This window comes from Pseudorca crassidens, chromosome 15, assembly GCF_039906515.1.
Source record: "Pseudorca crassidens isolate mPseCra1 chromosome 15, mPseCra1.hap1, whole genome shotgun sequence".
In the NCBI taxonomy this organism is placed as follows: domain Eukaryota; kingdom Metazoa; phylum Chordata; class Mammalia; order Artiodactyla; family Delphinidae; genus Pseudorca; species Pseudorca crassidens.
This window is the reverse complement of record NC_090310.1, coordinates 15,104,376-15,127,659: the sequence shown is the minus strand read 5'-3', so window position 1 is coordinate 15,127,659 and position 23,284 is coordinate 15,104,376. Positions and strand designations below refer to the sequence as shown.

General features: G+C 58.1%; 3 protein-coding genes across 6 annotated transcripts in view; all 3 read left to right on the top strand.

Moving 5' to 3' along the window:
• The first annotated feature begins 312 nt into the window (after window positions 1–312).
• Window positions 313–6,913, top strand: ARMC5 (armadillo repeat containing 5). The gene is made up of 6 exons (XM_067706047.1): window positions 313–787; window positions 2,375–2,482; window positions 2,581–3,367; window positions 4,411–4,919; window positions 5,595–5,727; window positions 5,831–6,913. The coding sequence occupies exons 1-6, from the start codon at window positions 313–315 to the stop codon at window positions 6,648–6,650; spliced, it is 2,832 nt and encodes a 943-aa protein (XP_067562148.1). The 3' UTR covers window positions 6,651–6,913.
• Window positions 6,914–9,224: 2,311 nt separating this feature from the next.
• Window positions 9,225–14,674, top strand: TGFB1I1 (transforming growth factor beta 1 induced transcript 1). Of its 4 annotated transcripts, none has more exons than XM_067706062.1 (11): window positions 9,225–9,349; window positions 10,701–10,801; window positions 10,925–10,977; window positions 11,072–11,214; window positions 11,371–11,458; window positions 11,575–11,680; window positions 11,798–11,992; window positions 12,793–12,966; window positions 13,236–13,317; window positions 13,618–13,766; window positions 13,989–14,674. In XM_067706062.1, the coding sequence occupies exons 1-11, from the start codon at window positions 9,232–9,234 to the stop codon at window positions 14,253–14,255; spliced, it is 1,476 nt and encodes a 491-aa protein (XP_067562163.1). In that variant the 5' UTR covers window positions 9,225–9,231; the 3' UTR covers window positions 14,256–14,674. The 4 variants fall into 4 exon arrangements, with proteins under 4 accessions (XP_067562163.1, XP_067562164.1, XP_067562166.1 ...); XM_067706063.1 differs by having other exon boundaries at window positions 9,232–9,349; window positions 10,640–10,801; XM_067706065.1 differs by lacking the exon at window positions 9,225–9,349 and adding an exon at window positions 9,498–9,918.
• A 1,460-nt stretch (window positions 14,675–16,134) lies between these two features.
• The window catches only part of SLC5A2 (solute carrier family 5 member 2), an 8,435-nt gene continuing 1,285 nt past the window's right edge, over window positions 16,135–23,284 (top strand). Inside the window, exons 1-12 of the mRNA XM_067706094.1 lie at window positions 16,135–18,074; window positions 18,610–18,681; window positions 18,758–18,862; window positions 19,753–19,917; window positions 20,228–20,333; window positions 21,039–21,119; window positions 21,271–21,500; window positions 21,813–21,948; window positions 22,186–22,293; window positions 22,420–22,570; window positions 22,692–22,860; window positions 22,936–23,151. Coding sequence (XP_067562195.1) covers window positions 17,949–18,074; window positions 18,610–18,681; window positions 18,758–18,862; window positions 19,753–19,917; window positions 20,228–20,333; window positions 21,039–21,119; window positions 21,271–21,500; window positions 21,813–21,948; window positions 22,186–22,293; window positions 22,420–22,570; window positions 22,692–22,860; window positions 22,936–23,151 — 1,665 coding nt within the window. The 5' untranslated portion in view covers window positions 16,135–17,948. The remainder of the gene's footprint in view (window positions 18,075–18,609; window positions 18,682–18,757; window positions 18,863–19,752; window positions 19,918–20,227; window positions 20,334–21,038; window positions 21,120–21,270; window positions 21,501–21,812; window positions 21,949–22,185; window positions 22,294–22,419; window positions 22,571–22,691; window positions 22,861–22,935; window positions 23,152–23,284) is intronic.

Sequence of the window (23,284 nt, the reverse complement as noted above, 5' to 3'; positions counted from 1 at the left end):
CTTGAGAGAGTTTCCCATCCATCCTAAGCTAGGCGTCTTAAGCTTGGCGCGGACTACATAACCCAGCATGCGCCGCACGCGCCTCTGGGGCTCGCACTACGATTAGATAACCACTACTCTCAACATGCCTTCTGCAACTGTGCAAGCCAGAGCACCGGGATCGAGAACTACAACTTCCGACTCGCATGACAACTGCGGCGGCGCTATTTAAAAAGCGTCAGAGAGGAGGTGCATGGCCACGTCCTTCTCTTCCAGTTCCGCTCCCTAGGATGAGCGGCGAGGAGAAGGGCGGAGCCTTAGGCCTGAGCCAAGATGGCGGCTGCGAAGCTAAGCCCCGCGGACTCGCTCTCATTCTGCCTCGCGCAGCTCACGGCGGCGGCCGGGGAGGGTCTAGGTGGGAGAAAGGACACAGCTACCAACGAGGCACCCTTGGGCCGTGCGCTCTTAGCCCTCCGTACGCGCCACGTCAAGGCAGCTGGGGGAATCGAACGCTTCCGGGCACGCGGCGGGCTCCGCCCCCTTCTCGCGGTGCTACGGCGAGCGGCTGCAGCGGGTCCCGCCCCTTCCCAGGCTGGCCCAGGCTCCGCCCCCTCGTCTGTCGAGTCAGCGGCTTCTGGCCCCGCCCCTTCTCCGGGCCCCGCCCCCTCTGCTGTGTCGTCATCGACGCCCTCGCCACCAGCGCGCCTGCGCAAGACGCTGGACTTGGCGCTCAGCATCCTAGCCAACTGTTGTACGGAAGGGGAGTGCCGGGCTGAAGTGCGCAGACTCGGAGGCATTATCCCTTTGGGTAAGTGCTCCGCCCCCATTTCCTAGAAGGATTCTACCCACACCTCTGTCTGTGTCTGGGCCTGGGCGGAGTCTTGAGTTCTTTGTGTTGTAGCCTGGAAGATCGTGCTTTCTGACGGCGCAGCGCCCGCAGCTCTCATGATGTCATGACCCGTGACGTCACTGCTCTCTCTATAAATTATACCCTAGCCCTCTTAGATCAGATGCCAATTACCTGGGTATTGGTTGTAGAGCACCTCTCTCGCATCTGGGCTGGTGGAGGCCAAAGGGTTATTTGATGACTCTTTCAAATGATTCTTACTCTCCATTTATGTTCATAGCAGGCACTCAGTGCCTACTGTGTCCAGCCTTGTGCAGGGCTCTGAAATCCCATTTGATGAGCTGGGGGTCAGAAAGTGTAGTGGTTGAAAATGTGGGCTCTGCAGTCACCTAGACCCATCCGAGGCTAGGATTGTAAAATGGAGTAATAGCTACCTCAAAACACTGGAATAGGGAGAAAATGAAATACAAAGATAGAACACAGATATCTGAGTCTGGACTGGGTACTTCTAGTTATTAAAAACTAGCACAGTGAGAACAAATCCTGGGAATTCCCTGGCGTCCAGTGGTTAAGACTTGGCACTTTCACTCCTGGGGCCTGGGTTCTGATCCCTGGTCGGGGAACTAAGATTCCGCAAGCCTTGTGGCACAGCCAGAAAAAAAAAGAACAAATTCTAAGCCAATATTTTATAATAACTATAAATGGAGTGTAACCTTTAAAATTTGCGAATCACTGTATTGTACACCTGAAACTTATTTAATACTGTACATTAACTACACTTCAATTTTTTTAAAAAAGAACAAATCCTAACAAAAGATAGCAAGCTTTTCTGTTTACCAGCTAAATTGGCGCCTCCTAGTGGCAATGTTGTGAACACAGTTTACACTTCATTGCCAGCTATGAAATTATGCCTATTTTGATGAAATCTTAATTTTTTTGATAAAATAAAACATTAATATATTTAAAATTTTCATTGACAAGAGGCCTGGCACATTAATAAGTCCTCATTCACTGTTTTGTATTTTAAATATCTCCTGAATCCATCCACTTCTTTGCCTTCTTCCATCACGTGCCCAGAGACTGTGCTGGGCTGTGCTGGTAGCTGACTTGGGTCAAGCCGTCTTCTCACTATTGCAACAGCCTCCATGTTGCTCCCCCTGCCTTATTCTTTCCCCCTGTAATCCATTCTCCCCATGGCTGCCAGATTTTATCATGTCACTTCCATTCTTAAAACGCTGTGTGGCTCCCAGTGCCCTCACATTCAAGACCTGAGCCCTTGGCCTGATCAAGGCCCTTCATGAAGTCATAGCATAAACACTAGATCTCACCTCTGGGCCTTTGCAAAGGTTACTTCGAAACCTGAAATGCCCTGTAACACTCCCATCCACCATCCTTCTAGCAAATACCTACCTATCTAACCTTCCAGCCCCCACAAGTGTTAGGCCTTTTCTGGAGGCCTTCCCTGACTCTCTCAGGCGACGTTCTTGAGGTGATTAATGAGAGAGACAAGAAGGGGTAGAAACCTCAAGAGGCCAAACCCTCTTGCAGTGACTATTCTTCAGTGTGTGAAGACAGACAGCATCCAGAACCGAACGGCCCGTGCTCTGGGGAACTTAGCCATGGAACCTGAGAGCTGTGGGGACATCCACTCTGCTGGTGAGCAGGCTCTGAGGGTGGAGCCACCCAGGGCTTGGGGGTGGGAGAGGGGCTTGGGTGTCTGTCCTCACTCACCTTCTGTCTTCTTCCCTCTGCAGGTGCTGTTCCCCTGCTTGTTGAGGGCCTGACGGCCTGCCAGGACTCACAGTGCCGCCAGAGTGTGGTTCGTGCCCTCCGCAACCTGGCGGACTCACCCCAGCACCGCCTGGCCCTGGCAAAGCAGGGAGTGGTGCGCCCGCTGGCCGAGCTTCTGGCCGCTGCCCCAGACCCTGCGCTGACCTTGGCCTTAGTCCGTGCCCTCCTGGAGCTGAGTCGAGGCTGCTCCCGGGCCTGTGCTGAGCAGCTAAGTCTGGGTGGAGGACTAGGCCCACTGGTCAGCCTGGCGTCCCACCCCAAAAGAGCAGTGCGTGAGGCAGCCATCCTGATCCTTGCCAATCTGTGCGCCCAGGGCCTGGTAAGGCCTGCGCTGGGCAACGCTGGTGCTGTGGAGGTGCTACTAGGTGAACTCCGGCGGCGCCGCGACCCCAGCGGGGCTAGCCCAGCCTCCCAGCAGCCCCTGGTGCGGGCCGTGTGTCTGCTGTGCCGGGAGGCTATCAACCGGGCCCGACTGCGGGATGCTGGTGGTTTGGAGCTGCTGATGGGCCTGCTGCGGGATCCTCGCGCCAGCGCCTGGCACCCTCGTGTTGTGGCAGCCCTCGTGGGCTTCCTCTATGATACTGGGGCCCTGGGCCGGCTGCAGGCTCTGGGACTTGTACCTCTCCTGGCTGGGCAACTGTGTGGTGAGGCTGGTGATGAGGAAGAAGAGGGAAGAGAAGCTGCTTCCTGGGACTTCCCTGAGGAGAGGACTCCTGAGCGGGCAGAGGCCGGAAGCTTCCAAAGCCTCAGGTGAGTTCCCACCTGATGCTGTGGGGTAGAGTCTCTTCACTACCCTCACTCTCCGCCCGTTCTGTCTCGGTAAGACTTTTATTGACTCTGATTCCTAATTCCTTGTTCTCACTGAACACAACCACTTTCCAGTCCGCATTAAATACACCTCTTTTCCCTTGGGGCCACCTTTGACCTTGGCTCCACCCCAGCACCTCTGAACTTTGGGGCCCAGACAGGTTCCCTGGAAGGTAGTATGTGCACTGGTTCTGATGATACGTTCTGGCATCTAAGTTCTTATTCTGGTACCACCACCTACAAGCTGAGTCATCTCAGGAAAGTTAATTAACTTCTCTGAGCATCGGATTCCTTGTTAGTAGAACGAAGGCTAATGCATACCTACCCCATAGAGTTGTAAAGATCAAATGAGGGCACTTTGCACCTGACCTGGCACTAAGCAGCGCTCAGTAAACGTCAGCCTCTGTGAACTCCTGACCTCATTTCCCACTGCTTTCCTGGTGCCCACGATACTCTTACACACTGGCCTTCTAGCTAGTTTTTGGACCTGGCAGATAAGTACCATATCAGGGCCTCTTTGGTTATTGTTCCCTGTGCCTAGGGCACTCTTCCTCCAAGATGCCTTGATTAGATCTCACCCTCATCAGCACCCAATTTTAAAATGTCAGCTCTCCCCTCCCTGGGCTCTTTTCTGTTCCCTTTTACTTTGCTCCGTATGCATCACTTCACACCACACTAATTGCACACTAACATACCTTGTGGTTTCTTATTTTGTTATCTGTTTCTCCTCACTAGAATATAGAGTCTAGCAGGCAGGACCTTTTGCTCACTGCTTCTCCCCAGCATCTGAAACGGGGCTTAGCACACAACAGGAATCAGTAATCGCTGAATGAGCTGGGGTTTGCCCCTACCTCCCTTTTTCCCTGTCCCCCGCTCGGGCCCACCCTCTCTCCTGGCCTCTGTCACCTCTTTTTTGCACAACCGATCTTTTGGCCCTGCCCCCTCCCCTCGGCTCTGGGTTCCATTCCCTCTTTCTCCCTCGGCAGGTCCTGGCTGATCTCCGAGGGCTATGCTGCGGGCCCGGGCGACATCTCTCCCGACTGGTCCCCAGAGCGCTGTCCGCCGCCGCCAGAGCCGGCCAGTCGGGCCAGCCCCTCCCTGGGCCCGACCTCGCTGCGGACGCCCCGCGCCCTGCGCCCGCCCGGCCGCAGCCCCGCCGCCACTGCCCCCGAGGAGCCCTGGAGCCGCGAGGGGCCAGCGCTGCTGCTGCTGTCGCGCTTCTCCCAGGCTCCCGACCCCAGCGGGGCGCTGGTGACCGGCCAGGCCCTGTGCGGCCTGCTGGCCTACGTGACGGGCGCGCCGGGCTCGCCCAGCCCCCGCGCGCTGCGCATCTTGGCGCGGCTCACCTGCAACCCCGCCTGCCTCGAGGCCTTCGTGCGCAGCTACGGGGCGGCGCTGCTGCGCGCCTGGCTCGTGCTCGGCGTCGCCCCCGACGACTGGCCCGCGCTGCGCGCCCGGCCCGCTCGTCGCAGCCAGCACCAGCACCGGGAGCTGGGTGGGTACCCGCGCGCCTCCCTGCCCACGTGTGAGGCCACGCGCCCCTGCATGCCTTCCGTGCGCCCTGCAGCTCACCCGCTGTCTCACTGCCCTCCTCTGCCCACCGCCCACCGTTTGGACAACCTCAGCCACTAGGTGGTGGCGGGGAGGGACTCCTTTCTGCTCCACTGTCCCCACACGCAGAGTTCTTCAGCCTCTGCCCGAGCCTTGGGGCCCAGAGACCCCAGCACTGGGCTTGGCCCGAACAGCTTAGAATTGTGCCTGTCTTCGTCTCCTTACCCAGTGTCTTCTTGGTTCCGCGTTGTCCTGACTCCTGCACTGTCCTTGACTACCACTGGGCCCACTGATGGTGAACCCAGGCTCGGGCACCATGTCCTCCCAGGCCCCACCACCCCTTCCAGCCCTGCCAGGGACTGCCGGGGCTTCTGTGCCCTGTTTCAGTCCTTGAGGGCCCAGACTCACTCCCTGACCATCTCACTCCCCGTTCTTGCCCTTGACCTCCAGTTCCTAGTGTCCAGACCCCATCCCTCCAGGGCCTTCAGTCATCCCCCTCTTCCTTGCCCCGGGGTTGTTCGCCCCCGTTCCTTTCGGGGACCCAGAGGCCTGTCTTGCCCATCCCACCGCCATCTTGGATACCAGCTCCCAACCTGACCTGCTCTGCCCACACCGGCAGGTGAGATGCTGCTGCAGAACCTGACCGTGCAGGCCGAATCGCCCTTTGGAGTGGGTGCCCTCACTCACCTGCTGCTCTCCGGGAGCCCTGAGGACCGCGTGGCCTGCGCACTCACCCTGCCCTTCATCTGTCGGTGAGGGAGGCGTGGGTGCCTCGCAGGGGTGGGGGGAGCAAGGTTGCTGTTCCCCAGCCCCGCCCTTTCCCACCTTCTGAAAGGTTCTCTTTTCTCCCCGAAGGAAGCCCTCTCTGTGGCGCCGGCTGCTTCTGGACCAGGGCGGCCTCCGTCTCCTCCTCTCAGCGCTCACTCGGCCAGCTCCACACCCGCTCTTCCTCTTCTTTGCTGCGGACTCCCTTTCCTGCCTCCAAGGCCTGGTGTCTCCCACTGTGAGCCCGGCCCTCCTACCTGCAATCCCCTTGGACCTGGACCCGCCCTCCCCTTGCCTCTATGAGCCTCTGCTGGGCCCCGCCCCCACGGCGGCCCCTGACCTCCACTTCCTGCTGGACTCAGGCCTCCAGCTCCCTGCCCAGCGAGCGGCCTCAGCAACCGCCTCCCCCTTTTTTCGGGCCCTGCTAGCTGGCAGCTTTGCCGAAGCCCACATGGACCTAGTGCCACTGCGGGGTCTGTCACCCAGCGCAGCCTGGCCTGTCCTGCATTACTTGCACGGCTGCCGGGGCTGCAGAGCTGCCCTGGGGCCCGTCCCTCCGCCGGGCCAGCGCCTGCTGGGCTCAGAGGCTGAGGAAGCCCTGGAAGCTGCTGGCCGTTTCCTGCTGCCCGGGCTGGAGGAGGAGCTGGAAGAAGCCGTGGGCCGCATCCACCTGGGACCCCAGGGCGGCCCAGAGTCAGTGGGTGAGGTCTTCCGCCTGGGCCGGCCCCGGCTGGCTGCCCACTGCGCTCGCTGGATCCTGGGGCCGGGGCAGTGCCCACGGAAGCGGGCCCTGGCCCTGGTGGGGCTTGTGGAGGCAGCAGGCGACGAGGCGGGGCCCCTAACTGAGGCCTTCCTGGCTGTGATGATGGGGGTAGAATTGGGGGGCGAGGGTCCCAGCCTCGACGGTTGATGTCCCCTGGGAGGAGACCCGAGGATGAGTTATCTGTGAGGAGTTCTCCCTCAGAGCGGCACAGGAGGAGGCCGAGCAGAAGGGGTCCCCGTCAAGGACCAATGACAGCGTGGACCGAGACCCCGGGCTGATGATCTGAAGGCTCAAGAGTGAGAAGCCAAGGCGAGGCATGGGGCCCACAAGATGGAGGACCGCCCACGGCCCCAGGCACTTGGCCTGGCTCAGCTTTCTGGAGTTGGAATTAAACACTTTGGAGCTGGCTACCCCTGTCGTGTGGTGTCTCTGCTTACCTTCCTGTGGTGGTACCCCAACCCCTTCACCCATCAAGTAGGGTCCTGTCGCGGTTTCTGTGTCTCAATACAGGCCACCCTTGGCCTATAGGAGTTGTTTTCTAAATTTTTTATTTACTTATTTTTGGTTGCATTGGGTCTTCGTTGCTGCGCACGGGCTTTCTCTAGTTGCGGCGAGCGGGGGTTCCTCTTCGTTGTGGTGCACGGGCCTCTCATTGCGGTGGCTTCTCTTGTTGCGGAGTGCGGGCTCTAGGCGCGCAGGCTTCAGTAGTTGTGGCTCATGGGATCTAGAGTACAGGCTCGGTAGTTGTGGTGCACGGGTCTAGTTGCTCCGTGGCATGTGGGATCTTCCCGGACCAGGGCTCAAACCCGTGTCCCCTGCATTGGCAGGCAGATTCTTAACCACTGCGCCACCAGGGAAGCCCAGGAGTTTAATAAGTAATTATGCGCTGGTTCCTGGAGCCCTGGGATATGGTTGAGTTCCCAGGCTGCTTCTGAGGATGTGGTTTTAGGCCCCAGGGGAAGCCTGCTTCCTGCTGAGGCTACTTCATTGCTCAGATAGCCACCCAGCTAGACACAGACCTTGATCAGGACTAAGAGGGTTGTGCTGAGGGGATGTGAGAGTGGGGATGTACATCCAAGACCTTGGCATTATGGTTTCCTCAGTTCCCTTCACCCATCGTGGGTCTTTAGTCTCTGGATCCATTTTCATATCTTGGGCCAACTGTCCTGCCATTTTTCTGAGGGAAGACCTACTGTGTTCTTCAAGGCCCTGAGGCCCTTAGTCGTGCCCAGAGGGAGCTGGAGCCCTAGGCTGGCATTCAGGTGAGGAAAGCGCTTGCGTTGCTTTGGTCGTCCAGGCAGGGTCTCCATAATCTGGCTCCCAGATCACTGGCCACTTAGGTGGCAGCCTGACTTTGAGGACAGTGTCTGGACTGGGCTTGTCTGCTAGCTTCTGGGGAGCTAAGGTTGCCCCGTGCTGCCTCTGTGCCTCAGGGAGTGTCCAGGTCTCTGTTCTCAGGCTGTGCCTTAAAACCACACAGAGAGCTTTTTTTTTTTCCCGCTAATGTATTATATAAATATTTATATAAGGATCTATTCATTTCTCTGTCTTTTTTTTTTTTTTTTTTTTTTGTGACACGTGGCATATGGGATCTGCATGCAGTATCTTAGTTCCCTGACCAGGGATCCAACCCATGCCCTCTGCAGTGGAAGCATGGAGTCCTAACCACTGGACTGCCAGGGAAGTCCACAGAGAGCTTTTTAAAAATACTGATGCCTGGGCCCTTTCTGACTGAATTGGACTGAGGGGAGGGTGACTTGGGCATCAGTATTTTGAAAAAAGCTCCCAGGTTCTGATTTACTGCTGGGTTGAGGAACCCCCTGCCCCCATTCCAGTGCTCACATCTGGACTCAGGTCTGGGTTGAGACCCACAGTCCAGTGGCTGCAGCCACACTTGTTGTGTCTGTCCACACCTATCTCTAGAGTTTCTCGTTTCCGACTTGATTTCTCAGGGTCTCAGTCCAGGGAAGGCCTCTTGTTCCTTTGTGGCTGGAGTCTGTGTCTTGCTTTCTTCGCTATGTTCAGCAGTATCTTGGGAAAGGGCTCTTTTGGGACAGGTCTGGCTCATCTCAGTGCTGGGGACGGCTGGCTGGGGCTGGCTGCCTGGGAGTGTTTCCCCTGAGTCTGTGTGGGGCTGGGGCCTTGGTTTCTGTTTACCTGTGTCTGTATATCCGTTTCCAACACTATGACTTAGAGTCTGTGGGTGGATTCATTGTGTGTCTCTGTCTCTGAAAGATTTCTTTGTATCTAGTTTGCGTGCCCTTTGGGATCTCTGTTTATGTCATTGTCACGGTCTCTAAGGGAAGGTCTCTGAACCTGGGATCTGACTGATCCTTAGAACATCACTCCCACCTCCAACCCCAAGACTCTGTCTGGAGCAGGCTCCCAGGAACAGCCTGGGTGGGAGAGGAGCTCTGTCTAGGACTCAGGGTGCTAGTTTTGGGGTGGCGGTGGGCTTGGGGACCTCAGTGTGTGTCTAAGGGTCTCCCGGGCAGAGGATCCCCAGCTTAGTCTGCAAGAGCCACTTTCTTACTTTGGCTCTGGCCGCGGGGGGCTTCCGGCAGCTGAGGCCAAGGCTGGGGTGTGGCCGTCTCCGCAGCAAGCAAGCAGGCTGGGCCTGAGTGGGCCGGGGCCCGGGGCCCTCCCTCCCTTTCAGGCCCCCACCCCGGGTTCTCCCGTTCATTGCCCCCCCCCCCAGCCCTATCCCAGCGGGTCCCGGCTTCCTTACATGGTCACGGCTGGGCCTCCAGCTCCCGGACGTCCCCCCGCCCCCCGCCCCCACCGGACACGGCCCCCGCCCTGCTCGCCCCGCGAGGTCTGCCCGCGCCCCGTCATGGAGGACCTGGGTGAGTGGGGCCCGGGTCCCCTTGTCCCCAGTCCCTCCCCACCGCCTGGACCCGCTTCCCCATCCTGGCGCCCCCTTCGCACTCCCGGCATCTCTCCATCCCTGCCTCCTGTCTTCTCGCTTCTGGTCTCTGCCGGCGCCTCCTTTCCGACTCCACGTCCCCCTTCCTGCCTCTCCCTTCCTGCCTTTGCCAGACTGGCTGCTCCCTCCCTTCTTCCCTCGCTCCACTCCTCCATCACTGGCTGCGGACGGATGGGCAGGGAGGCGCAGCGCCTGTCGGCGTCTGGGCTCAGGAGCTTTGGGAAGGGAGGAGTTAAAGGCACCTTGGGTCCAGGGACTGGGAAAGTAGACGGGAAGGGAGAATATGACATCAAGTTCTGGAGAAGAAAATGGGCTTGCCCTAGGGTTTTGGGAATGAAAGAGTTAAGGGCCCTTAAGTATGGTAGGGGTCAGGTCCTTGGGGCAGAAAGTATAATAGATGAGTGCCAAGATGCCAGGGAGAGGTTAAGTGTTCTACCAAGGCGCTCAGAGATGCGGAGTAAAGGGTCAGGGACTTCTAGATTCTGGAAGGTAATGAGTTCAAAGGATTCGGATCTGGGGATGCAGGCCTGGGGGGCAGTGTGTGTGTGTGTGTGTGTGTGTGTGTGTGTGTGTGTGTGTGTGTGTGTGTGTATCTGTCTGTCGGTTTTGGGGCAGGAAGGCGCACCCAGGCATCTCATCCTCCCTGTCTGTTAGAACTGGGGCTGGAAGGCTGTGCCCTTCGTGGGAGAGAAAAGGATCCAGCACCCTGCAGTAGGGGGTGCTGCTCAGCTGGGGTAACGCGCACTGGTACGGTGAAGAATAAGCCAATCAGAAAGCAGGTCCCAGCGGACTCACCAATGAGGTGCATAGGGTGGAGCCCAGTGGCGTCTGGAGGTGGGCCAGGGCTGGGAGGGGTCTCTTTAGGTGTAGGGGGTGTGGCAGAAAGAGCATCCAATCAGAAAGCTGGTGTCAGGCATACAGCCAGTTGAGCAATTTGGGGTGAAGCCAAATTTGGCTCCAGTAAAAAGCCACTTTTGACTGCATTACGGAAGATTCGGAGAATAAAAGAATCAGGTAGCTGAATTTGTATATGAATCTCAGGATGAGCCATGTGGAATGTTCTGATCATAAATAGTCCTTGCTGCCCTTCCACATCTCTGCCTTGGTCTGGCTTTGTGTTTCTTCTGATTCTTGACCTCTGCTCCTAATACTGGCCTCCGTCTTCCTCAAACACTGCCCACTTAGAACACTTGTTCTCTGATCTCTTAAGGCCCTGTCTCTGCCTTAACCTTGACCTCCCAACCTCTCACCCTGACGGCCTCTCCCTGCAGATGCCCTGCTCTCTGACCTGGAGACCACAACCTCTCACATGCCAAGGTCAGGGGCTCTAAAAGAGCGGCCCCCAGAGCCCCTCACGTCTCCTCTGACACAGGTGAGATCAGATGCTGGGGACTGCGGCAACCACTAGGGCCAGGTTTGGCAAGGGCAAAGGGAATCTAGGCCTGAGTGGGTGCGGCGCAGGCCTATCATCCCACACATATGTCCTTCTCTATAGATGGGGTCCGGGGAATCTTCAGGAGCCTCTGGGGACAAGGATCATCTGTACAGGTGAGGGGGCTGGGTACTGGGGGATGGGGGAGCCCATTGAGACTCAGTCTTGTATTCCCCACCCCTGAACCCAGGCCCCCACCCTGTTTCCCAGCACGGTATGCAAGCCTCGGTCCCCGAAGCCTGCGGCCCCTGCAGCCCCTCCATTCTCCTCTTCCTGTGGTGTCTTGGGCACGGGTCTCTGTGAGCTAGACCGGTTGCTTCAGGAACTTAACGCTACTCAGTTCAACATCACAGGTACCAGGGTAATTGGGGCAGGGTTTGATGTGATGGGGGGCAGGGCAGGGCAGACACTAAGTGGGTATAGCCTTCCCAGAGTAGCAGCTAAAGCCTTACCTGGGAAGGAGGCTAGAGCATGGCCCCATGTCCAGTGCCCTTCTGTCCTCTCTGCAGATGAAATAATGTCTCAGTTCCCATCTAGCAAGGAGACTGCAGGAGAGCAGAAGGAGGACCAATCTGAGGACAAGAAAAGGCCCAGCCTGTGAGTTTGGCATAGTTGGCAGGGCTGGGAGAGGGGTGATCAGTCCTGGATGCCTGAGTTACAGGAGGAAGCGTTACTCTGGGGCTCTAAGCTGACACAAGTTGTGTTCTTCACAGCCCTCCCAGTCCATCCCCTGTTCTCCCAAAGCCTTCGGCCACCTCAGCCACCCTGGAGCTAGATAGGCTGATGGCCTCACTCTCTGACTTCCGTGTCCAGAATCATGTGAGTCACTCAGGGAGTGAGGGGTGGGCCAGTGTGGATTTGTGGCTCTCAACCCATTTTAGACCCTCCCACATCTGCTGCCTTGCTGACTCAACTCTCCTGTCCTCTCCGCTGCAGCTTCCGGCCTCTGGGCCAACCCAGCCACCAGTGCCAAGCTCCGTGAATGAGGGCTCCTCCTCCCCACCAGGGCCCGCTGGCAAAGGCAGCCTAGACACCATGCTGGGGCTGCTTCAGTCTGACCTCAGCCGCCGAGGCGTTCCCACCCAAGCCAAGGGCCTCTGTGGCTCCTGCAATAAACCCATTGCTGGGCAAGTAAGTGGAGCCCTGCGAACAAGGGAGTAGAGGCCCACAGACCCATCTTTACTGAGGGCCAGTGGGGTATTATTGTTGTTCATATGTTACGGATGAGGAAACTGAAGCCCCAAGTCACACAGCAAGTAAGTGGCAGAGTAAGAATTCCAATCCAGTTATTATTTATTCTGGTCCTACCGTGTGCCAGGCTCTACGCTAGCTCCTTTACAAACCCCCATCTCAATTAATCTTCACAAAAGCCTCATTGGCTCCACCCACCTGTCTGGTTCGGGAGCTCCGGTCCTTGGCTTATTACTGAGCAGATGTTACTGGTAACGGTGCCCAGTGGTTGACCTAGTTCCTCCTGCTAGATAAAGCACCCTACCACCATCCTAGAATTTCCAATCTCAGCAAAGCAGGGTGGCATTATGACTTTCGTGGGCCCTAAGCATTTTCACCTTCATGGGCCCCTTCTTCCATTAATAAAATATATTAAAAATTGCATTTTATGACTGTGTTGGTATAAAGATGGATATATTAGTATTATATATGAAGTCATTCTTCTCCTAGCTCATTTTTTCTTCTAATTTTAAAAGAAACTACAACATTTTTGTGGGTTCCTAAAGTATGCTGGGCCCTAGGCACTGTGCTGGAAGACGGGTTGAGTCTCCATCACTTACAGACTGAGTGACTTTAACGTTAGATTCTTCATCCTGATTGCTCAGAGATAAGATTCGAAAAGTGCTACGCAAACCTTGACTCACTGAGCACATGGCAGCCCGAGGGCCACTCTGACCCAGGCCTCACCCCCCAACTCACAGGTGGTGACGGCGCTCGGCCGTGCTTGGCACCCTGAGCACTTCGTATGCGGTGGCTGTTCCACAGCCCTGGGAGGCAGCAGCTTCTTCGAGAAGGATGGAGCTCCCTTCTGTCCCGAGTGCTACTTCGAGCGCTTCTCCCCACGATGTGGCCTCTGCAATCAACCCATCCGACACGTGAGCCCCGCCTCTGTCTCACCCAAGGCGCCTGTGGGATGGGCCTCATCCACTTACACTTCTCCCATTCCCACGCCCACCCCAGCCCCGTCCCTCGTTCTCGTCCACGGCCCTTTAGACTTCGCCCTCTCTCTTTGATTCCCAAGTTCCTGCTTAGGTCTCCCACACCTTACACTCGTACTTCAACCCACTCACCTAGGTTCAGGGCGGAAGAGGGAGGGGAGTAGAAATTGAGGGCCACACTGAGTGCTCCCTTTTATTCCCCGCAGAAGATGGTTACTGCCTTGGGCACCCACTGGCACCCGGAGCATTTCTGCTGCGTCAGTTGCGGGGAGCCCTTCGGAGATGAGGGTGAGAGCTTGACTCCCACCTTGAAAGCCGCGGGTCCGCTTGACATCCCGCCCTGCTCTCTTTGGGCCAGCGCACTACGACCTCCGAAGTCCTCGGGGCCGCGAATTTTCTCCTGCTCTCTCCTGGCCCCAACCTGTCCCACCTGTGTGTTCCCATCCCATCCGTTCCCGCTCTGCTCCCGCCCCAGACCCCATCCCTCTCGGCCTACCACCTCCCCTGGCCCCATAGACTCAGATTTTGTGGGGCTCCTGGTGCCACCGCGCACTCTTTTCCTTCCTCCTACTCGGTTCCCGCTCCTAGGTTTCCACGAGCGGGAGGGCCGCCCCTACTGCCGCCGAGACTTCCTGCAGCTCTTCGCCCCGCGCTGCCAGGGCTGCCAAGGCCCCATTCTGGATAACTACATCTCGGCGCTCAGCGCACTCTGGCACCCAGACTGTTTTGTCTGCAGGGTGCGTGGCTGGGAGGGACAGACCAGCGCGGGGCGGGACTGGAGCCTGGGGCGGGGCGATTATTCAGAGCAGGGTCCTGGGGAGGCGAGGCTTCGCCTTTGAGGGCAGTGCGGGGGCTGCGGGGGGGTCTTGGGACTGGGGTCGGGTTATTCAGCTCGTAGGGCAAGTTATTTCGTCTGGAGATCGGCGCTGACCCATCCTTTCTCGGTTGCCCTTCCCCAGGAATGCTTCGCGCCCTTCTCGGGAGGCAGCTTTTTTGAGCACGAGGGCCGTCCGCTGTGCGAGAACCATTTCCACGCGCGGCGCGGGTCGCTGTGCGCCACGTGTGGCCTCCCGGTGACCGGCCGATGCGTGTCGGCCCTGGGCCGCCGCTTCCATCCGGACCACTTCACCTGCACCTTCTGCCTGCGCCCGCTCACCAAGGGCTCCTTCCAGGAGCGCGCGGGCAAGCCCTACTGCCAGCCCTGCTTCCTCAAGCTCTTCGGCTGACCGCCTGCCGGGCTCGCCCCTTTGGGAGAGCGCGGCCCCCCAAACCTCGCCCTTCCCGAAAAGACCGGGCTCTCCAGACCCCAAGGCCTTGCTCTTAGAGCGTGGGGCTCCCCCAGCCCAGCTCCGTGAGGCCCCACCCACTGGAGGGACAGGCCCCGAAGGTACTGTACGTTCTCCATGGGCGAGTTCAGAAAAAGCCCCGCCGATCCTAAGGCCACGCGCCCCACGAAGTGGGTCGTACACTGGCAAGCGATCCCGCGTGAGCCCTTCACTTTATTCCCAGCCTTGAGGGAGCCCCCCGACTGGAGGAGGGCCCTTGCAATTCCCACGAATCCGAGGCCAGGCCAGGATGTCCCTCTCCCCGCCCCTCACTGCTCAGTGCACTTTTTTCTACCTACATAAACACACATTCCACGTCACACAGGTGCTGTGTCTCTGCGCGGGAGTGCCTCGCGTTGCGACGCCCCGCCCCTTATACTGTCTCGGGCTGTGATGCGTGATGCGTTCTAGGCCACCGCCCTGTGGCGGGAGCCGGACCTTCAGACTCAGCCCTCGCAGGCTGTCCTTCACCTGTCAGATGCGCCTGAGGAAAAGCTGGCCACCTGCGCAGGATTGTACAGACGGTGACAAGCCGGGACGGGAGCTAAAGCAGGACCCACCAAACCTTCCCGTCCCCAACCCCCCATCCTTCATTTCCTTATATCCTCGAAATAAGCACTTAATCTGTACCCCTCCCACTCCCTTCCACCTTGCCACCTTGGCTGGTTTCCAGATTTTCCCCCCTCCTTAAAAGACCCTCAGAGATGGGGCTCCATTCAAGTGCCAATTTGTGCCCACCTTTTGGATCTGGGCATTAAATTACAGCTTCCCTCATATGGGTATTGACCCATAACAGCTCCGCTAGGCAGAGGATGACACTTGGGGTGGTCAGGGCAGTGACTGAGGGAAGCACTGGGGGCTGTAAGAGCCAGAAGGAGGCTTCTAACTCAGATTGGAAGTCAAGGAGGGCTTCCTGGAGGAGGTGACACCTGAGCCTAGCCCCAGCAGAGAAGGGTGGGGCCAGGGGTTCTTAAGTATGGAGAAGTTCAGGCTCCATCTGAATCCCTAAGCCCCAGAGGCCTCTCTAAGCCTGGTACCTTAGACTCTGAAGTTCCCTAGGGAGGGGGCCTGGACTCCTGGGTCCTAACTACAGGGACCTTTGAGGCTGGAAACAATGGATTATCAGAGGCCCTTCCAGCTCAAGGAGGAGCTAACAGCCAAGGAGAACATGTGTGGGCAAGAGACAAAGGTGAGGTTCTCTGTCTTGGCCTCGGGCAGAACCCCCAGATCCTTTCCTCTCTGAGGCTCCACCCCCTGGGTCTTCCTAGGCCTCCTGCTCTTCCTCTTCCACAAATTCTTCCTGGGGAATGCTTTCCATCCCTTGGCTTGTAACCACCACCAAGTCTTGAGCCATTCATTTACCAAGTGTTTACTGAGCACGTGCTGTCCTAGGCTCCATGCCAGGTGCTGGGGAGACCATAGGAAACATGTTCCTTGGCCTCACAGTCTAGTAGGGGAGACAGAGGAAAAACAAACACACAGTGACAAGCATGATGAAGTAATGGGGACTTCCTTGATGGCCTAGGTAAAGCTGGCCCTTCCCTCTAGTTTCCACCCACAGCACCTCCCTAGTCCCTCACTTATCACTATTGCAAATAAGTGTTTGTTTGTTGCTTGTTTATTTCTGAAATGAAGGCAAGCTCCTGGGAGTTTGTGTGTCAGATGACATGTTTGTTTTGCCGACCGTTATCTGTCCAGCGTCTAGGATGCTGTCTAGCATGTGGTAAGTGCCCCATAAATGTTGGCTAATGAAGGAAGGAATGAGGAAGGAAGGAAAGGAGCGAAGGTAGAAGGAAAAAATAGAGAACTAAGTTAGTGAAGGTGGGGAAGGGAGTACTTGAACCAGATTGTCAGAGAAGGCCTCTGTGAATATGTACATTGAGACTTTGAAGGTTGAGGAAAGAGGCAGACAGGCAAAGAGCCTGAGGAGAGCATCCCAGGCAGAGGAAACAGCAAGTGCAAAGGCCAGGCGGTAGGAAAGAGCTTGGCACATTGGAAGAAGGAAAAGAAGGCCAGTGTGGTTGATGAGAGTGAGCAAGGGAGAGAGTAGTTGGAGATGAGGTCAAAGAGGAATCAGGTGCCACCTCACGAAGGGCTTTGCAGGACCCCGCGAGGACACATAGATTTGATTTTAAGTGCCCATAACCCCAACGTGTCCTCTGATGCTTGCCCCTGGATTTCTCCCAGGCCCTTCAAATTCATCACCCACTGAAGCAGACACTGTGGGTGCCCTGCCCATATCCACCTGGCCCACCTGGGAAGTCGTATGCAGACACTTCCCAGACACTCAGTCTCCCCAGCTGCTCCCTGAGTTTCTGTCTAAGGGTCCTCTCTGGAGGAGGGCCTGGGGTGGGTGGGGGAAGTTCCATAACCTCCAGCCAGTTAGAGACAGGGATTGGTGAATGAATACCCCAGCTTTCTGGCCCCTTGGGGGTCAGTTCTGAGGTGAGTTCTCCACAGTGTCTCAGAGGGTCCCCACTGGGATTGTCACAGTGGTAACCTTTCGATCAATACATGCTTTATTGGCTTTTCTCCTTTCTTTGTCTCTCTTCCCCACTCCTTACTGGGATCGGCTCCCCAATACAGTCATTGCACCCCAATTCTCATCGTAGAGTCTGCTTTTGAAGGGACCAAAATGAAGGCATTCCTTAAATAACTCATCACATTCCCCTAAAATATTGTTCTCCGTTCCCCATCTCCAGCATGAACCCAGTTCCCAAAATCAGACATCCAAGTCGGGTCAGTTCTTCTAGAAAGGCAGAGGTATGGCTATTTATCCAGCCTCTCCCTTCTTGCATCCAGCCCTGTGCTGAGCAATGGGGCGCCAGGGATGAATCAGATCATTTCCTGCTCTTGAGGAGTCTTTGGTCAACTGGGGAGACAGACATGGACCCAGGCAAGGTCCATGCAATGTGCTCAGAACTGTGTCAGCAAAGTCCAAGAAGTTTTTCCCAAAGAGATGCCATGGGCTGGGCACTAAAGGCTAAGTAGGAGCTGACCATATGAGAGGCAGGGGGGCATTCTAGGCAGAAGGCACAGCTCATACAAAAGTTTGAGGGTATGAGAATACAGGGGCTGGGTTGGGCAAGGGAATGGGAAGGAAATATGATTTCACTCTGGGTTTGGTATGGAGGAGCAAGGGGAAGGGTGGGCAGGGGTCGGGGCATCAGGCTGAGAAGCTGCTGCCTCCTCCAGGGTGTGATGGGGAGCTATGGAGGCTTCCTAAGCAGGGGAGTGACACTGTCAGATTTGGGTTTGAAAATGATCCCTCTTGGTTAGTCAGAATCAGGGGGCTGGCTCAGCCGGGATCCCTAGGTCAAAGCTGAAGGGTAAGTATTTTCAGCAGGTGAAAGAAGTGATTTTGAGCCTGGAGCTCTGGGGAAGGGGTGGGGGCTAAGGCCCAGGAAGGGGAGTGCTCTTGAATTTGAAAGTGTCCAGCTCCGCAGGACCAGCCTGCAGCCTCGCTGAGAACTGATTCAGCTAAACAAATCCAGGGAGGGGGGACTTGTCGGCTCATTGCCCCAGGGGTAACCATTAATCTTCCCCTGGGGGGAATCCAGGGGCTGGTGCCCTGAAGGGCAGATTCTGGGCAGAATGGAGGAACACACAGAGGCAGGCTCAGCACCAGGGCTGGGGGAACAGAGGGCGCTAATTGACAACCCTGCCGACATCCTGGTCATTGCGGCTTATTTCCTGCTGGTCATTGGTGTCGGCTTGTGGGTGAGAAGTTGGGGGATGCTGCTGGGGGCCCGCTTTTGGAGCCTGGGGGAAAAGTCTCGGACAGTCCTGATGTGTGGTAGGGGAAGGATGCCTGGATCTTTGAGGGAGAAACCCGGGGTGGGGGGCAAGTAAGTCTTTTGCTAGCCCCAGGGTGGCCCAGCCCACACTCACGCATGCCTTGTCTGTCCACCTTTGGATTGGACTAGTTGAGGGGTTGGTGGGTCTTCATCGGGACAGCATTCTAAATGAGATCTCTTCTACATAATGGCTGGCTGACCAGAAACCCAAATCCAGGGTCCCCAGGAAAGTGTGGCTGAATGCAGCCACACTCAGGCTTGGGGAACCGGACCCTAGGTTAGGGTCTGGGTAGATCTGGGTGCCTGGGAGGAGGCTGGGGGTGCAGGTGTGAACCGTCAGGGGAGCCGTGCGCTGGTTAATCTTCAGCCTGAAACAAGGCCGAGGAATGTGTTGAGGAGGCTAATGAGGTCCAAAGATGTGCCCCAAACCCAGGCCTCTCCCCACTCCCGTCCCCCAGTCCATGTGCAGAACCAACAGAGGCACCGTTGGCGGCTACTTCCTGGCGGGACGAAGCATGGCGTGGTGGCCGGTGAGAGAGACTGGGCTATGGAGTGGGTGGAGGCCTAAGGAAGCAGCCTGGCTCACCCCAACCTCTGGCCACCCAGGTCGGGGCCTCTCTCTTCGCCAGCAACATCGGCAGTGGCCATTTCGTGGGCCTGGCAGGGACGGGCGCGGCAAGTGGCCTGGCTGTGGCTGGATTTGAGTGGAATGTGAGCGCCCCATTTTGCCAATAACCCCCACCTCCCCGTGGGAACCCCTGGAAGGGTCACACCTGGAGAGGCTCCAGGCGGGAGAGGTGGGGATGTGAGACCAGAGGTGGGACTTCCCAGCTGTGAGGTGGGGTTGGACTTCGAGGGAGGCTCATGCAGCCAGCTTGGAGGCAGAGGCATGTGGGAGATACCACGTTCAGGGCAGGGGTAGGCCCTGCTCCTGACTTGCTATTGCTATGTGAGCCTGGACCAGCCACGCCCTCTGTGGCCTTGATTTTACTCCTCTCTGAAGTGGGATGAACAGTCTCAAGGATAGTGAAGTGCTTCTTCTGATGCTCTCTGAATCTGTGGCCTGTGAGGTTCACTAGGCTAAATGAAAGCCCCTTGCAGAAGGGGGCAGGAGACGAAGCTCTGGGACTGAGGCTCACCTTGGAGGGTCAGCAAAATCAGGGCTTTGAGCTCAGGGCTTCCTGGAGGAGGAGGCCTCTGAGCTGAGCCTTGAGGGACAGAAGGTTTGGGTGGGTGGAGAGGAGAGGGAAGGCAGAAGTTGGGGGTCAGCCTGAGGGTTCTGTGCTTGGATTCAGGTGTGTGTGTGTTGTGGGGGACGAAGAGGATAGGGATCATCTTGGGAGGGATGGCCAGGGGTCACGGCCTGGCAGGGCAAGAAGGGCTCTAGTTAAGGGCCCAACAAAGTATCAAGACCTTGTCCCTAATGACCAGGGCCCAGGGACCTCTGCATCTGTGTCCTCTGGGCCCCTCCTGCAACCTTGCCTTGGAGTAGCACTTTTCACCAAGAGAAGAAGGTTCCTCAGACCCATCAGGGGCGAGGACGCACTCATGGCAGGATCTCCCACAGGGAGTGACCCTCAGCTGTCGCGCTGTGCCCGCAGGCGCTGTTCGTGGTGCTGCTACTTGGCTGGCTCTTCGTGCCCGTGTACCTGACCGCGGGTGTCATTACGATGCCGCAGTACCTGCGCAAGCGCTTTGGCGGCCGTCGAATCCGCCTCTACTTGTCCGTGCTCTCGCTTTTTCTGTACATCTTCACCAAGATTTCGGTGCGCATGCGCGGGGAGCTGGTCGGGACCCTGGTAGGGTGGGATCACCCAGTGGAGGTCTCTGGAAAGCCCTGGATGGGGCGGGACCAAGGAGCAATGGCTGTAAGAACCGTGATGGAGGCAGGGCCTGGAAGGAATAGGCTTCTGGGGCGACAACCATAGTGAGAGGTATCTGGGAAGACCAGGGCATCGAAAAACGAGGGAACCTTTGAGGTGTGGCCACATAGGGTCGTGATCTGGGTAGGAAGTGGACCTGGGTCCCCACCCTGGCCCCTGGGTCCTGACCTGTGCGCTTGCTCCTCCCCCCAAGGTGGATATGTTCTCCGGGGCAGTATTCATTCAACAGGCTCTGGGCTGGAATATCTATGCCTCCGTCATCGCGCTTCTGGTCATCACCATGATCTACACTGTGACAGGTGGCAGGTGGCGGGGGCTTAGGGAAGGGAGCGTGGATCTGTGGGCGGGGCTTAGGGGAGTCACCAAAGGAAAGCGGGCTGGAGAAGTTCTTAAGTGTGATGTGATCCAAGCAGGAGAAGGACCTAAATCTTTGGAAAGCAAACTACTCCCCCCCTCCACGTTCCTTGGATTTGGTCTGGAAGTTCAGAGATCTGAGCCCGTCCTGGGCCTGGGCAAAAAGGAAGATGTAACAGCTCTTGAACACCTGGGAAGGGAGAGCCGACTTGGCCAGACCCCAAAGCTCACCAAACCCAGTGCAGGTTGGAGGATTCTGGGGTGGTGCCTGAGGCCTGACGCTGGAGCAGCGTGGGTGGGGCCTGGTACCAAGGCCGGCTTGAGGGGCCCGTCCCTTCGAATGGGATGAGAATCGGACCTTAGAGAATCACCTCCTCCTATCACACAGAAGAGAAAACTGGGGCTGAGAGGAGGGCCTGTAGTGGAAGTCCTGCACGTGGGCACCTGGCATTAGTGGAGTCTAAAACTCAGCCCCACTGTGCTCACGCAGCCCTGCCTCCTGATGCCGGAGTGCGTGAGCCCAGGGAATGGGCCATCCTTTTGAAATTTGCCCTCCAGGAAAGGGGAGCCCTTTTCCAATTCGCACAAAGACACTGTATGTACTAGTGGCAGCCTGTCTGGGCTGTCTCCACTGACCCAGGCCATTGCAGGAGGGCTGGCAGCGCTGATGTACACGGATACGGTGCAGACCTTCGTCATTCTCGCGGGGGCCTTCGTACTCATGGGTTACGGTACGGGCTCAGCCGATGGGGGAGGGGCGCAGAGGTCACAGTTCGCAGATCTCTCCACCTGGGAGCAGGGACATCGCGCGTCTGCGGCATGTGGGTCCTAGGGAGGGCCTTGTCGCGGGCACCATGTCCCCTAACTGCTTTGCCCTCACAGCCTTCCACGAGGTGGGCGGGTATTCGGGGCTTTTCGACAAATACCTGGGGGCAATGACGTCCCTGACGGTGTCCGAGGATCCGGCGGTGGGCAACATCTCCAGCTCCTGCTATCTACCCCGGCCCGACTCCTACCATCTGCTCCGGGACCCTGTGACGGGGGACCTGCCGTGGCCTGCGCTGCTTCTGGGGCTTACCATTGTCTCAAGCTGGTACTGGTGCAGCGACCAGGTGCGGGGTCACGGCCTGCGCGGCGAGCGAGGCTGGGGCAGAACTGGAACCGCGGTGGGCGGAGCTGAGATGGGTGGAGCCTGAACCCATCTGGGAAGCCAGGTGGAAGGCGTGGTCCGAGGGAACGGGAAGCCCGCCAGTTAGAGCTAAGCCAGATGGAGTTGGATCCGAGTCAGGGTCTGCGCTTGGAGCTGAATTGCCCGCTTCGATGGGCCAGCCGCGGGGTCTGGATTAGAGCGGCGAGTTGAGGCAAGGCAGGAGGGGCGGGGTACCCGGGACTGGACGCAGGTAGTTGAACGCCCCTCGTCGCAGGTCATAGTGCAGCGCTGTCTGGCTGGGAAAAACCTGACCCACATCAAGGCGGGCTGCATCCTGTGCGGCTACTTGAAGCTGATGCCCATGTTCCTCATGGTCATGCCGGGCATGATCAGCCGCATTCTTTACCCGGGTAACGTCTGCAACCCCGCCCCGACCGAGAGTCCTGTGCCCCATCCAGCCCCTTTCTTGTGCAAGGATACAGGTGCCTGTCTCCCATTTCCGTTCCCGTCCTAAGATCTGGGCCACCCAGTCCCACCTCCCACCCGGGGGGCCCATCTCTCCTCCACTGGGATTCCCCGTCCCCACTTCTGGGATCCGAAGGTTCAGACCCGGTGCCGCCATAGCCGCGTCGTGCCCTTTCCCGCAGACGAGGTGGCGTGCGTGGTACCAGAGGTGTGTAAGCGCGTGTGTGGCACCGAGGTGGGGTGCTCCAACATCGCCTACCCGCGGCTCGTCGTGAAGCTCATGCCCAACGGTGAGGGCAGGCCCCCGTGTTGCCCCGCTGCCCACAGGCGCCAGTGGGAGGAGTCACCCCTCGCCCAGCCCGCACCCTCCCGGGACCCCCTCGTGGCCGCAGACTCACGGCTCCGTCGGCCCGCAGGTCTGCGCGGACTCATGCTGGCGGTCATGCTGGCCGCGCTCATGTCCTCGCTGGCCTCGATCTTTAACAGCAGCAGCACGCTTTTCACCATGGACATCTACACGCGCCTGCGGCCCCGCGCGGGCGACCGCGAGTTGCTGCTAGTAGGACGGTGGGCCTGGGTTTTCCATCTCCTGCCCCACGAATCAGCCCCGGGTGGGGGCAGGGAGCACTCGTAGGGACAGGGGGAGACGGGGTCCTGGGTGAAATCACCTGATGGCCGTCCACCGCAGGCTCTGGGTGGTGTTCATCGTGGCCGTGTCGGTGGCCTGGCTTCCCGTGGTACAGGCGGCGCAGGGCGGGCAGCTCTTTGATTACATCCAGTCGGTCTCCAGCTACCTGGCGCCGCCGGTGTCGGCTGTCTTCGTGCTGGCGCTCTTCGTGCCCCGCGTCAATGAGAAGGTGAGTGTGTGTGCTCATTGGGAGCTCGGGGCCGGACTTGGAAACCCGAGGCTGATGCGCTCTCTGGCCCCGCAGGGCGCCTTCTGGGGACTGATCGGGGGCCTGCTGATGGGTCTGGCACGCCTGGTTCCCGAGTTCTCCTTTGGCTCGGGCAGCTGCGTGCGCCCCTCGGCGTGCCCCGCACTCCTCTGCCGCGTGCACTACCTCTACTTCGCCATCGTGCTCTTCGTCTGCTCCGGCTTCCTCACCCTCGTGGTCTCGCTGTGCACACCGCCCATCCCGCGCAAGCACGTAAGTACGGGCCTCTGGACCAGGCAACAAACGTGGGCCGCTGCGGGCCCTCTCCACCAGCAGTCGGCCAGCCTGCTTCCCAGAACTCCCAGTGGGTAGCACCTGAATTTCTATACTGAGGCTTGGTGAGGGC